General features: G+C 40.2%; 1 protein-coding gene across 1 annotated transcript in view; it reads left to right on the plus strand.

Annotated features, from left to right (window-relative positions):
• LOC111868700 (protein pellino) overlaps positions 1 to 7,735 on the plus strand; it is a gene marked incomplete in the record, with an annotated part of 136,552 nt that extends 128,817 nt beyond the window's left edge. Inside the window, 3 exon segments of the mRNA XM_033753139.1 lie at positions 5,224 to 5,457; positions 6,711 to 6,826; positions 6,920 to 7,735. Coding sequence (XP_033609030.1) covers positions 5,224 to 5,457; positions 6,711 to 6,826; positions 6,920 to 7,046 — 477 coding nt within the window.
• Between the last annotated feature and the right edge of the window lie 5,406 nt (positions 7,736 to 13,141).

Raw genomic sequence — 13,141 nt, forward strand, 5'->3', positions numbered from 1 at the left:
GGAAACAAAAGAGAAGCAAGGAAATTAGTTGGGATGTTAATAAGAAAATTTTCCGGCTAAATAATGTTAAGAAGGGATATCAGCGTTTCTGCTCTAGTGCCACCTGATGGACGTAATGAAATATCTTCTGAAGTTCTTCCATTCTTAAAATTTACTTCATGTATTGATGGTTCAAAATAATCTGCAAGATAATATAGCCTTGTGCTTCATTGCAGCTATCTTTTTTTTTTTTTTAGTAACCATACTTCTCATTGTTTGGGAGTGGATACACAAAGTAATAGCAAAATTGCAGCTCACGAATAAGAATTTTGGCTTACTGAACTACTGAATTACCAGTCGACGCAAGACAAAATGTGTAAATCACGGTGCCAGCCTCTAACTCGATCGATGACAAACGTGACACCAGTGTTCGCCACTCCTACTGTAAAAGTCGAGGTACTCCTGCTTCTAAACGCCAAACCATGAAGGTGTAAAGAGCTTTGGGAGGTAATGTTCTGCGCATTGTGGACCCCGCTATTATTGACTGAGCGGTCAGCTTGACACTCCTATTGCGTTATTCCAGGGGCATCAACCCACGGTATTCACGTGATAAAGTGTACCGTAGAATGTCATCCTTGTGTGGCTTCGTTGGTATTCTTCCAGTTGCTCCAGGTGTATACAATCGAGAAATACCTAGATGAGCCGAACAACTGTTAGCTATCCGTATAACATGCCATGGAGGCCCATAGGGTTGTGAGACGTTGAGTGTCCCACATTATCTAGACAGTCGGCTCACAGATGGCGGTAAGGTTGTGAGCCTTACGTGCTGGCCGCCCTGTGCCCCTCAGGAAGATTCCTGATACTTATTTCTGTTAGAGGCTGTGTCGACCCCAGGGCCATAATGCGGCTGTAGGGATTAGGTCAATTGAAAAAAATACACCAGCGACCTTCCGGCTTGTAGCATAGGACCTCAACCCAACTACGCTCTCGCGTTCCCCCGAACAACTGTTAGGTTCCCGAAAAATATTGCCCTCCGCGAATTCACTGTCCTCATTGCCTATACCTGGGTCTGGAATTGATAGGTCGAGTATGGCTCATTCCACATTCTGTTAGAAGGCTTGTATTAAGACCTTGAGACCGCCAAAATGTACGGATCCTGTCGGAGTAAATAATTAAGAATTATGTTTCTTAATGTAGTGACAGTTTCTTTTCGTCAGTGCGAGTAATTGACACTAACGTATTTAGACATTTATTAGGTACAGCATTTTTCTTGAGAATCTCTCCAGCACGCAGTCACTTTGAAACGGAGATTCGACCGGCTCCAAGTAAAAAAAAAAACAGTTTCTCATTCATCCCACAGATAACTGGTGAAATTCCAGATTATCGAGTGACCTAATACGATCTCTTATCTTCGGTGGAGAAGTTGGATTAACGCTTCTATCGTCTGGAGTGTGACGCCCTGTAGTCTTGTAGGCGACTGCCGTCTTTCCGAAGGAACCGATACCTTCCACTTCAGAGAAAAAGGCCCTGCGAAACTTTAATCAACCAGGCTACATATCATCCCATCCCAGAAGACCAGTCATAATATTCACCGCTGTGAGAACCACAAACCTGAAGTCCGGCTTGTGTCTGTTACGTCATTACGCGAATTTCAGCACATTAGGATGCTGTGCTCGACCAGACAAGCATACTTTTCCGGCCTTGACAATCGGCCAGACCAGCAATCGATGTGGCAAGCTCATCTTCTGTGCATTCTTCAAGGAGAACAGGCCACATTGAGATGCGAGACAACATTCCCTTCATATGGACGGCCACTGTCGTGACAAAGCGTAATAACTGGATCTTCCGGAAGTTCAAGAAGATGCTGATGTGATGCTTCAGTGTTAAGCCGATGACGCACAAAGGCCGGTCTGCAAGGTGGGCAACCAGGACGCGAAACCATAGATCGTTTCAGTAGTGAAACAGGGCTACATCGAGCCCCAAAAATTGTTTTCTATATCGAAAGTGACATCCCATTGATTAACTAATTATAAAATACATAATGAAATTTGATGTGAAGATGAAATTTAATTTGAAAGTTAAAAGTTATGCGATAGTTTGGGTTTCCCCACCTTAGGGTGGGGTGAGACCACTTGGTATGTCAGTCACTGTTTGACCTATTTTACCAGCCCCGGATGATAGATGATGATGAATGTGGAAGCAGTCAGCAGAAAGAGAAGTGGCAGGGGAAACCGAAGTACTCGTAGAAAACCTGCCCCAGTGGCACTTCATCCACCACAAATCGCACATGCCCTGATCTGAGCTCGAACCTGGGCCACCGCGGTGAGAAGCCGGCGGCTAACCACCTGAGCTATGGCACGGCCAAGGTTTTATTTTATTTCCTTTCCTTTTTTTTATTGGTTATTTAATGACGTCAGTGTCGAAACTGCATAGGGTTTGTTGTGCTTAAGCACCACGACATTTTAACAGGCAAGTGGGAGTGGAGCTAGTATTCTTAACATCTGTATTAGATAGAACAATGTGTTAGTTTGACATTCTAGCTGCTTGAGCCCCAGGAAAGGTCCAGTTCCCATGTACGGCAGATTGAGTAGGCTTCAGAGCTGGTCTGTGTGTGTTGGCAATGAGGAAAATCCCTGTTCCTGCCAGAGATTGATTCCCAGTCAAGCAGCCCATATCCATTCACCTTATTGGTTGAAGTGATAGAAATAAAAAAAATAGCTTCGGTAGAAAAACTCATCCTGTTTGATACCTGTTTTGCTTCAGAATCTTCAGTCTGTAGGTTGCGGCTAACAAGAACTGCTATGTATTCATAATTATACATTTTAATTGTACCTTTCTTATCACACGATTTTCACTTCAGCAGATTCTGGTTACTTTGTTGGTCTTAACCTTAAAGTTTTGGACCATTGTTCTATTTTTAATTGTTAACATATATGAAGTGTTTAACACAGAATTTGTAAGGAATATTTAATATGTTACAAAATATTCAAGTGATGCATTAATTATCATATGACAGGATCATTTGTCATCTATTACCACTTTCTGTCTTGAAATCACTTACCTCGTGCAGAGAATCTGTGTTGTATTCATTGTACCCACTCTTTGATAGTCAGTATCTTTGGAACAAAATGACATGTAGTTACAATTCTTGCGCGGAGAGAGAGTCATTGTATGTGTTCGAAGTGACCACCATCAGTAGCTAAACAGTGTTGATGCTGCCGAACTGCTGAGCGAACTATGGCTGTCAGTGTGTCTGGTGTGATGGCTGCACATGACGCTTCGATGGTTTCTTGTAGCGCGTTCAGTGTAGCTGGCTTTTGTTGATAAACTTCATCCTTCAAGGTTCCCTGTAGGTAGAAGTCGAGAGGTATTAGGTCTGGAGACCGTGGTGGGTACTCAGTAGCACCTCTTTGACCTATCCATCGTCCAATTAGAGTGTCATGCAAGTACACCCTGACATCTCGATGGTAGTAAGGTGGAGCACCATCTTGTATGTAAAATCTCTCATCTCCAAACAGCTCTCAAATAGCAGGGAAAATCGAGATACACCTGACCAGTTACGGTACATTTTTTGGACCCCCCCTGTAGTTGCTGTTAATATTCTGTAAATGCCAGTGTCGTTTTTCTCCAGTTTAATCAAAAATGTAATGTTTATTCTCTGTCACAACAGTTTATTGCCTATATTTTTGTCAAGAAGAGTGTGCCAATAAAACTGTTATTGTATGGACAAAGAAATTATCCCCTACTGCTTAGCACCAAACTACAATAGCAGGTCATTCTAAAATGCTGATAACATTCTGGCAGACTACATGGAGTCATATCCCTGAAGACCGTAACCTTAGTAGTTTATGTTTGTATGTATGTGTGTAAGGGGTGGGCCAAAAAACCGGCCCTTGCACTGCGACCTTCAGTGATCTATTGTGCTTCCCCTTTGGATTAACCTTTTATTATTCCTACACTTCAAATGCAATGTAGGACTTTATTTATGTGTGCATCATAATAGTCACTTGGTTCCATGAAGAACTGACCCAGGTGATGAACTCATAAATAAGCTATGGCCTCACAATCACATAGGGTGTGTGTGGCTGATTCATCTTCTTGTAGGCATATTTCACAGGTTGGGTCATCTGTCAGTCCCAGTTTGAAAAGGTGTACTTTTAGGTGGCAGTGTCCATAGTAGTTTAGGTTGATCAGAGGTCAGGAATTTCTATCTTTGAGGCCTTATATCTAGAAGGCGGAAGCCGAGGTTCCTCCAAAACATTGGTAACTTTCTGCTGGAAGACAGTGGTGTTTTGTAGAATAGGCTGACAAGATCTGAAATTTCATAACAGTTTAGGATTTTCCACCATCTTAAATTTTGATCATCATTAAATGAAAACAGTGTCAGGTCTTGTTTTAAAATCTGTTCACATTCAGGGATAATACAGTCAGTATAAAGACTTACAGCAGGCTTCACTACTGGGCTGTGACACCCAGGAGGGTAGAAATTATACTCTTATCCATCATGTTCAGACCAGCTCTGGAGCCCACACAGCATCCTCTGTGATAGGTACCAGGAGCTCTTTCCCCAAGGGCATAGCAGATGGGGCTTGAAGTTTACCATTCATCTCCAGCTGGGGTTGAGGTTATACCGCAATCACCTAGCTCTTGCCACTAAGGCAAGAAGAGTCACTCTACAGTTGAGAAGATAGAGGCAGCAGGCTTCTACAAACATTAGTACCTGTTTCAAACTACACTTAGCATCATATCTCAGAAGACCATAATCTTAATACATACTTCTATGAGAACCTCAGAGATCATATCATTTACTACTGTTCACATAGGTCACCATGACAATTCACTGATGGTCACTGATATTATGTATTATTATATTGCTAGTGGGGTGGGACTAAGTCCCTTATACTGCGGCCACTTCTGGCCTATTGTACCAGCCCCAGATGATAGGTGAGGGTGATTGTGGAGCAACTGGTGGAATGAAGATTGGCAGGGGAAACCGAAGTACTCGGAGAAAACCTCCCCCAGCGCCACTTTGTCCACCACAAATCCCACTTGACCAGACCCGGGATCGACCCCAGGCCTCCACAGTGAGAAGCCAGTGACTAACCGCTTCAGCTATGGCGTAGCCATGATAGTCAATGATACTACCTCAGCTGTTAATATAGCATAGCTTTGATATGAACCATAATAATGAACAGTGTGAAGAATGGATGACAAAAATGAAACCTCACAATTTCTTTATTTCAGACTAAACATCACTTGGAGACACTCATAGATGAACTGAATGCTGGCCGACCTCAGTGCCCGGTGGGGCTGAACACTCTTGTGATTCCACGCAAGTTAACTCTGAGTATGAGTGATGAAACTGTGAATGCAAAGCAACAGCCATATGTGTACCTGAACTGTGGCCATGTCCAGGGCCACCATGACTGGGGGCAGGATAAGGACTCAAAGGACAGACGTTGTCCCATGTGTTTAGAGGTACTGCAGTCTCTCAAAATATGAATTGTTGTAAATTCTGGTATTCGCATACTGTATAAAACAGATTGCTCTTGTAATTAACAGCAATATTAACCAAATCCTCATACTAAGCACTATTAGCCAACTTAGAAGAGAATGTCACAGTAGTCATATTCTGTGAAGAAAATATTTTACCTGGCTATAATTTTGGTCTGAAATGTTGACATATCAGTATTCAATACTGTTGAAACCTAAAAGTGTGTTTGTTGTATGCGGTGGTGGTCTATACTGTATACTTCCTATCTGAAGATCAGTCAGTCAGTATTGAGGGGGGGGGGTTCCCCATGCACTTAGACCAATTATTGGTCCATTGTGTGTCCCCCTTTTAATTTCTACAGTCTCCATCCCCTACTGGTACTGGTGCTCGCTATTAGCCCCTTTCTGCCAGCGAGGTTCCGATCCTCTACTGGCAGTGGTATCTAATAGTTAGTCCCTTTCTGTCAGAGAGGTCGCCCCTCCTCTGGCAGTGGTACCTAATACTTCCCCATCTACCGGAGGCATTGGAAACTACTTGGGCGGGAAACTTTTGGCCAAATTTAGCTCAGAGGTCACCTAGAGACATCGGGTACCTTTACGTGCCGTAAAGCTACGACACGGGACCCACGGTTTTAAGTTCCTTCCGGAGGACTTGTTCCCTGAATTTTTCCGCCCTTAAAAATTCCACGACCTCTGCCGGGTTTGAACCCACTTACCTTGAGTCATGAGGTGGGAACGTTATCCCTAGACTACGGAGGCCGCTCCTATCTGAAGATGGTCTGGGCCTTGGGTTTGCCACTTAGGGCTGCCTTATCTCCAGTTACCTCTCTTTCAGTGCATCTGCTGCCCAGCTTTTGTCATCAGTTGTTTCAGACAATCTCAGGTTCTGCTGATGGACCTGTAAAGGACTGAACTGTTAAACACGGGATTAGAAGCTGGTGGATTGAACATCGTGTTACCTTTCTTAATTAAGAACCTGCCCTACTGATGGGAGTATATGTTACAGTCATTTAATTTAATTAAATGTGTTTCATCTTGATCAGTTATGACAAGTAATGGTTCCATACTTCATGACTGAACATATTGTGCCTTGATTAATATTGCTTGTCTTATAGTTACAGAAATAGAAGTCTTGAAGAATAAAGGTAAAACATTATGACTTCTTATTTTATGTTCCTTCTTTTTTGTCTAAAAATTGATGTACAAGCAATGTATTTATTTATGTCTTTATTTTGCAGATGGGACCTGTAGTAAAAATGTGCATGGGAATTGAACCAGCATTTTATGTAGATGCTGGACGTCCAACATTTGCTTTCAACCCTTGTGGTCACATGGCCACAGAGAAAACTGTGAAGTAAGTGGTGACTGCCCCATTGTTGTTCGTATTATTGTTTTAGATGTTGCTCATTATTGTAAATATAATAATTAATTAATATTTTCTTACCAGATATTGGGCCAACGTTGCAATTCCTCACGGCACCAATGGCTTCGATGCAGTATGTCCGTTCTGTGCTACACCATTATTTGGTTGTCCAGGCTATGTACGCCTTATCTTCCAGGATAATGTGGATTGAGAGCCAGACTGCATTGCCCATTTTGGGCCCATTTGACATTTGATCTAGACTCACACCACTTGGGTACATGAGCAGTTTTAATTTATTGCCTAATCTGGCATCACCAGTCCAGAAGAAATTGCATTGGAATGCCTTAACAAGACAGCCTATAATAGAAAACTAATGAAACATCATATGTCTGCCTTATTAGATTGATTTGAAAGGAGAAGCAAGATGTGAAGGCACAGTAGCTTATTTCATTTATCTGTAAAAGAATATATCATTTCACAGTGTACCTTATGTGCTCTAGAAACAGCATTAAAAGTATTTTGGTTATTACTTTCAGAAGTCTTCTTGTAATTAATGATGGCAGATTTGCAGTCATTCATAAATGGATTTGGTAAGACTGTTTAGATATTAAGAGAACTGAACAATATTAAGTGAACGAATTATAACAGAAATGTAGTGTTTTTATAAAATGATTGAGGTCACTATGTAGCAAGAATCAGGGATGAATTGTTGGTACAAAATCTCATACCTTAACATAACACATAGACCAGGTAAGTGTTTGTATTGGTGGTTCAGTGCTCATCCTTTGTGTGTGGTTTGGTGCTGGAATTGTGCTACATTCTATTTATCATGCAAATTGCAGTATGGGTTATTTATTTTCACGTGGAGAAGTAAACAAATTGTTTTACACATTTTTTTGCTTATTAAGCTGGCATCAAGACCATGACGTCTCAGCTTGACACTCAGTAGCAGTAGCTTTATCAGATAACAAGATTGAAATTGAGAAAATTCTCCAGGAGGCTAACAGTTTTAACCTAATGCATTAGAGAGTTTTAAGTTTCCGTTTGTTGTAGAACGGGGAAAATCTTGGAAGTTTCCAGTTCTTAATTTACATGTCCATCACTTTTCTGGTATTTGTTTCCGTGATCTTAGTTGCAGATGTTGTCTGTTTTAAAAATACACACTCTTCTATTGGTTGCATAATTAGAGTAGATCTTTTTTATTTCACATAAACATTGGTTTCTCTCAGGTTAATTCAGATATTTTCATGTATAAAACATCTTGATTTTTTGTTTTAGAGAAATAATGTCAGTGGCATAGCAGAAGTCATACATCTACATGGTATCAGAGTACTGTTATATCAAATTGTATGACCTAGAAAAACTTTTACATATAAAGGATCTGAGATTATGTTTAATAACCAGTGTTAGTGGACATGTAACAAGGAAGTGACTAGGAATGTGTGGGTGGTGAAACTTCCTGTAAATCTCGGTCATGACAAACTTACAAACAATTCAATTACAATTAGCATTTCCATATTTAGATAAAGACACCATGTTATAGTAGTCCTGCCATAAAATGGTGAGTTCACCCTAAAATGGAAATGTGGGTCTGATGAAACTGCTGTGAAAATGAGAATTTTGAGTGCTCTTACAAGGTACCAGTAAAGCACACCAGCTGTGTTGTTCAGACCAGTACAACTGTGTGCTACTATTCAAAGTCATGATGTGTCCTGATAATTATACAGGATGTCCCAGGAGGAATGTGCCAAACTTCAGGAAGGTGTTCCTTATGTTAAAGTATGCCGATATAACCCAAAACACCTATGTCCAAAGTTGAACGGTTATGGAAATAATGGCCAGAGAATTGTGAAACTTTGACCGGTGTTACACGCTTGTTGATTACAAAATACATATTAAAACTGGCAGGAATATGTGGTTTCTGTAATGTTAATAATGTACATAACATCTAACTAACTTGTGAGTGACATGAAGCCATTAAATTGAACTACAGAAAACTCGCACGCCATGTCAAAGTTGTCGTTAAAGAGTTCCAAGCACTGTACATGACACATGAATTGCAAGCGCTGACGTAACATTGCTGACTGCGCGTTCTGGTATGCGAGTGTATGGGGCTAACGTGAGCTGCCATCACCACACTCAAGGACAAACACAGATAAGAGTAGCCAGCTGACAGGTACAGTGCGTGGACCCACCAGAAGACCACACTTTTCTCTGGCCATTATCTTCGTAACCGTTCAACTTTGGACATAGGTGTTTTGGGTTATATCGGCATACTATAACATAAGGAACACCCTCCTGAAGTTTGGCACATTCCTCCTGGGACACCCTGTATATAAATATTTTTCCTATATTGAACACAGATTTGTTGAAAACTAAATGAAAATCCATATACCTATGTAGGATTTTGACATGAAACTTAATTTATGTTATTGCAATAGAAGTTTCCATTAGAAGAGACTGAAAGTGAACCTGGGTTAACTGTGAATCTCAAGGCTACAGATTCCTCTTAAAGGATCTGCTCCATATTTTTCTGTGGTTTTTACTGTTCTGTCTCTGAGAATGGATTTATTATTTTATAATGGATTTATTTATTAACACAGACACAGTGTCATGTAGGATTGAAGTAATTCAAATGAAGACTTAGGTGTCTTACATAGCTACAACAAGGAATGTAGCAAAATGGTGAAGACTTGTAGTAATTACCTATAGCAAGGACAGGATAAAATTGATGCTCAATGCCTGTGTTGAAAATAATCACAAGACATATGTGCCCAGATAATGAAACTGAAGTGACTTAACTGTAAAACTAAATGCAATGCATGTGACAGATTCATTAAACATGATATCGCATCTAGAACTTTTCTTGATCAATCGCTCTGTTAGTACCTGGAAATAGGGTTCATCTTCCATTGACACTGTTACACTCAATAGTATGATGTCTTGTGCTAAGCCACTCTAAGAGGCTGCTCAAGATGTTATCTTGTTCTGATGATTTGGCATTTGAATGGAGACTGTATTAGTGAAAGCACCACATAGTTAAGTAAGGTTTTGAATGGATTTTATAAAAATTAAAATAAGTCATTTGCATCACAAGTGTAGACATATATATTGCACATGTCTAGAAATTAAAAAAAAAAATGAAGGGTGTGTGTATATGAATTTTGGTATTCCATCTCAGTTGTTTCACATATTGACTGGTTTATACCACTATTTTTCACACAGCTGATAAAAACACTGTTCAGCTGTGAGGTGAATTGTAGTCCTTAATAAGAGAGATAAGGGGCAGAAGAGTGAGGATTTTATGAAGCTGCCATATTAAGTTAAAGAGCAATTAAACTGAGGATAATTGAATTTTTGGCTACTTATTGTATGGTTTTATAAATAATATTGAATGTATAAGCATCGGTAAAATTTTAACATGTTTTCATTGTAAAATAATCGATTTCCTGTTGTGAGCAGAACAGATCTGTTTGTAGTGTATGTCCCAAGTCTTACTCCTGGTGGTAAGCCATACCATTAGACTTGGAATGTAGGGCAGTGATGTCATACTACAGCTGCCGCACGCAGAGATGTCAGAAGTGGGAGTGAAGGCACCATACACATTTCACACACTTGTGACACTCTTTGACTGAATGGTGGTGCAGGTCTGGTTCAAAATGTGGCCAGTTCCTGTGGAATTATAGCAGCTGAAACTTTGTTGGGTTTTCATTGGAGTCTTCATTCTTTGACATTTATTTCCATCATACCCTTTATCATTCACCTTTCATAACCTTTATTATTGACATAACACTAGTTGGTAGAATGGTGTTAATGTCTTACCAGTCAGCCCATGCGTCTTAGTCTCACTGTAAGTTGAAGCTCATGGTAAAGCAGGGTATATTTTTATTGTGTATGGAAAATTTAAAAAGTTACACTTTGATCCCCCATGCATTCCTTTAGAAAGTACAGTAAAAGGAATTTGTCAATTATTGCATCTATACAGTAAGGGTTAAATAATTAAAAAGCAACAAACTTAGTTAAATTGTAATAAAGGTAGGAGTATAGAACTGGAGTAAGTACAGTAAAACTTAAAGAGAACTGAGGAAAGTAATCATCTTGACTGTGATATTAACTGACAGTGCAATATTAATTCTTTTTATAATTAAACGTTTTGTGTGAAGCAACAGGCAAAAGATGTATTTTTCCCATGTACCTACTGGAAGGCTTGTACACAATTACACTTTCCAGAAAGTAGTGAAATATTGCTAAAATATTAAGATATAAGTCTTTTAAATTTCATTGGACTGATAAATAAGTCACGTGTGGACAGTCTTTCAGTGCGCAGTGATCTCCAGTAAAAGGTTTCTGTTATCTTCATTAGTTTTTAATTGTGCCATAGAACATTTATTCAGAAAAACACAAGGGAGAGTTTTACCAAATGCCTGAATCAGATACTTATATATGTGGAAACTTCCCAAAGTACAATGAAAGATATGATAAAATCTATTAAGAAGCAGTAAAGGAAACTGAAAATAGGTAGCCCATGTGCCCATTCTCCATGCTAGAAAAGCATGCAAGGATGTGAAGTTTTACTGTACATATTTACAACCTCACAAGGGAGTGGGTACAAGTGGTCTGCTTTACACGACAGCTTTACGTCCAGGGGTTAAATAAAATATAGGTAAACCTAAATTATGATAATTCCTTGTATTTAAAACCAATAACAAGTCATGAGGTAATCCATGCTATGCTTGTTGAAAATGTGTCAGAATTCAAATATGAGATTACATTTGAAATATGTGGCAAGTAATGAGGTAACAAATAGTATAAAAAGTAAAAAGGTAAAATTGTCCCTGTGTATAATTAATTAAGTACCACGCCATATGATATGGGGAGTGGGAATGAACGTATATCTCCACCATTTATGACCTCAGTGCCAGATGAGGGTGAGTGGTTAGCTTCATGCCCTGGCAGCATAATTCCTGGTGAAAGAACCAATTGTACGTTGTGCGTTCAAGTTCTAAGGTCTCCGATTTTTTTTCTCACACAATAATCATACAAAAAATTTGAAACTTCTGTCACTTTTCAACAATCTCCCTGCAGCTGCACGCATTTTTCACAACGTCGACGCCATGATTCCATGGCCGCTGCGAACGCTTCTGTAGGGGTCTGTTTTGACCACTGGAAAATTGCTGATGCAATAGCGGATTGAAAAACGGCATCCATGTCTCATCCATTATCATAGTTGATGAAAAGGAAGTCCCATTCACGCCTTCATCACGTGTCAACATCGCCTGGCAAATTGCCATGCGGGTAGCCTCGTGGTCATCCGCCAGAATTCGTGGCACCCACCTGGAGGAAATCCGCGTTCGCAGGTCTTCATGCAGGATTTTGTGCACAGATCCCACGGAGATGCCAACTTTGGGGGCGATGTTTTCCACACTCAATCGGCAATCCTCCAAAACAACTTTCTCAACTCGCTCGACCATGTTGTCAGACCGGCTGGTGAGAGGCCGGGATTGTTTTCGTTCGTTGTCACACGACGTTCGGCCTTCTTTGAACTGTCGCGCCCACGAACGCACATTTTTCACATTCATGACACCATCACCACACGTCTCACTCAACTGGCGATGAATTTCAATGGGTGTCGCACCACGCAAGTGGAGAAAACGAATGATTACTCGCTGTTCTTGTAACGAAAACGTCGCCATTTTAATTATCAAAAACACTCGCCACTACCACTAGAGTTGTATGTGCTGTAGAGTTCTGCCATCTCTGTCACGCATTCACAAAGAGTTCACATGTATTTTAAACTAAACCGCATGTGTCTATCTGCTCCCAGTCCTGAGAAAAAAAATCGGAGACCTTAGAACTTGAACGCCCCTCGTACCCATTGGATAGGAGGCTGGGTGGGTCCCAGAGTTGGTCCAGATGTCGTGGAGAAGAGAAAAATCTCATTCCCCTGCTGCTGTCCAGCCTGTAGCCCATACTATACTAACTGAGCTGTACTCTTTGAAAATGCATCAGAATTCAGACATGAAATCACATTTAATGTCTATGACAAATCATGAGGTAACAAATCCCATGTTTCTTGAATATGCCCCAGAATTCAGACAGGAAATTGTGAAGTTCAGGATGTTAAACCCATGTATTTGAAGCAGATCTTTAACTTTGTAACCAAGTATAAAGGGGGTTCTATCTGTGGAGAGGCTACTCATAACCAAATATAAAAGAATTAAAATAACTTTAATCAGATTGTTTGCACTCTAATTCCTCAAAAATTCAAATGTTCGGTTTTTCACAAATTTTTATTAGTCAGATTCC

This window comes from Cryptotermes secundus, unplaced genomic scaffold (assembly GCF_002891405.2).
Source record: "Cryptotermes secundus unplaced genomic scaffold, Csec_1.0 scaffold1184, whole genome shotgun sequence".
Taxonomy (NCBI): domain Eukaryota; kingdom Metazoa; phylum Arthropoda; class Insecta; order Blattodea; family Kalotermitidae; genus Cryptotermes; species Cryptotermes secundus.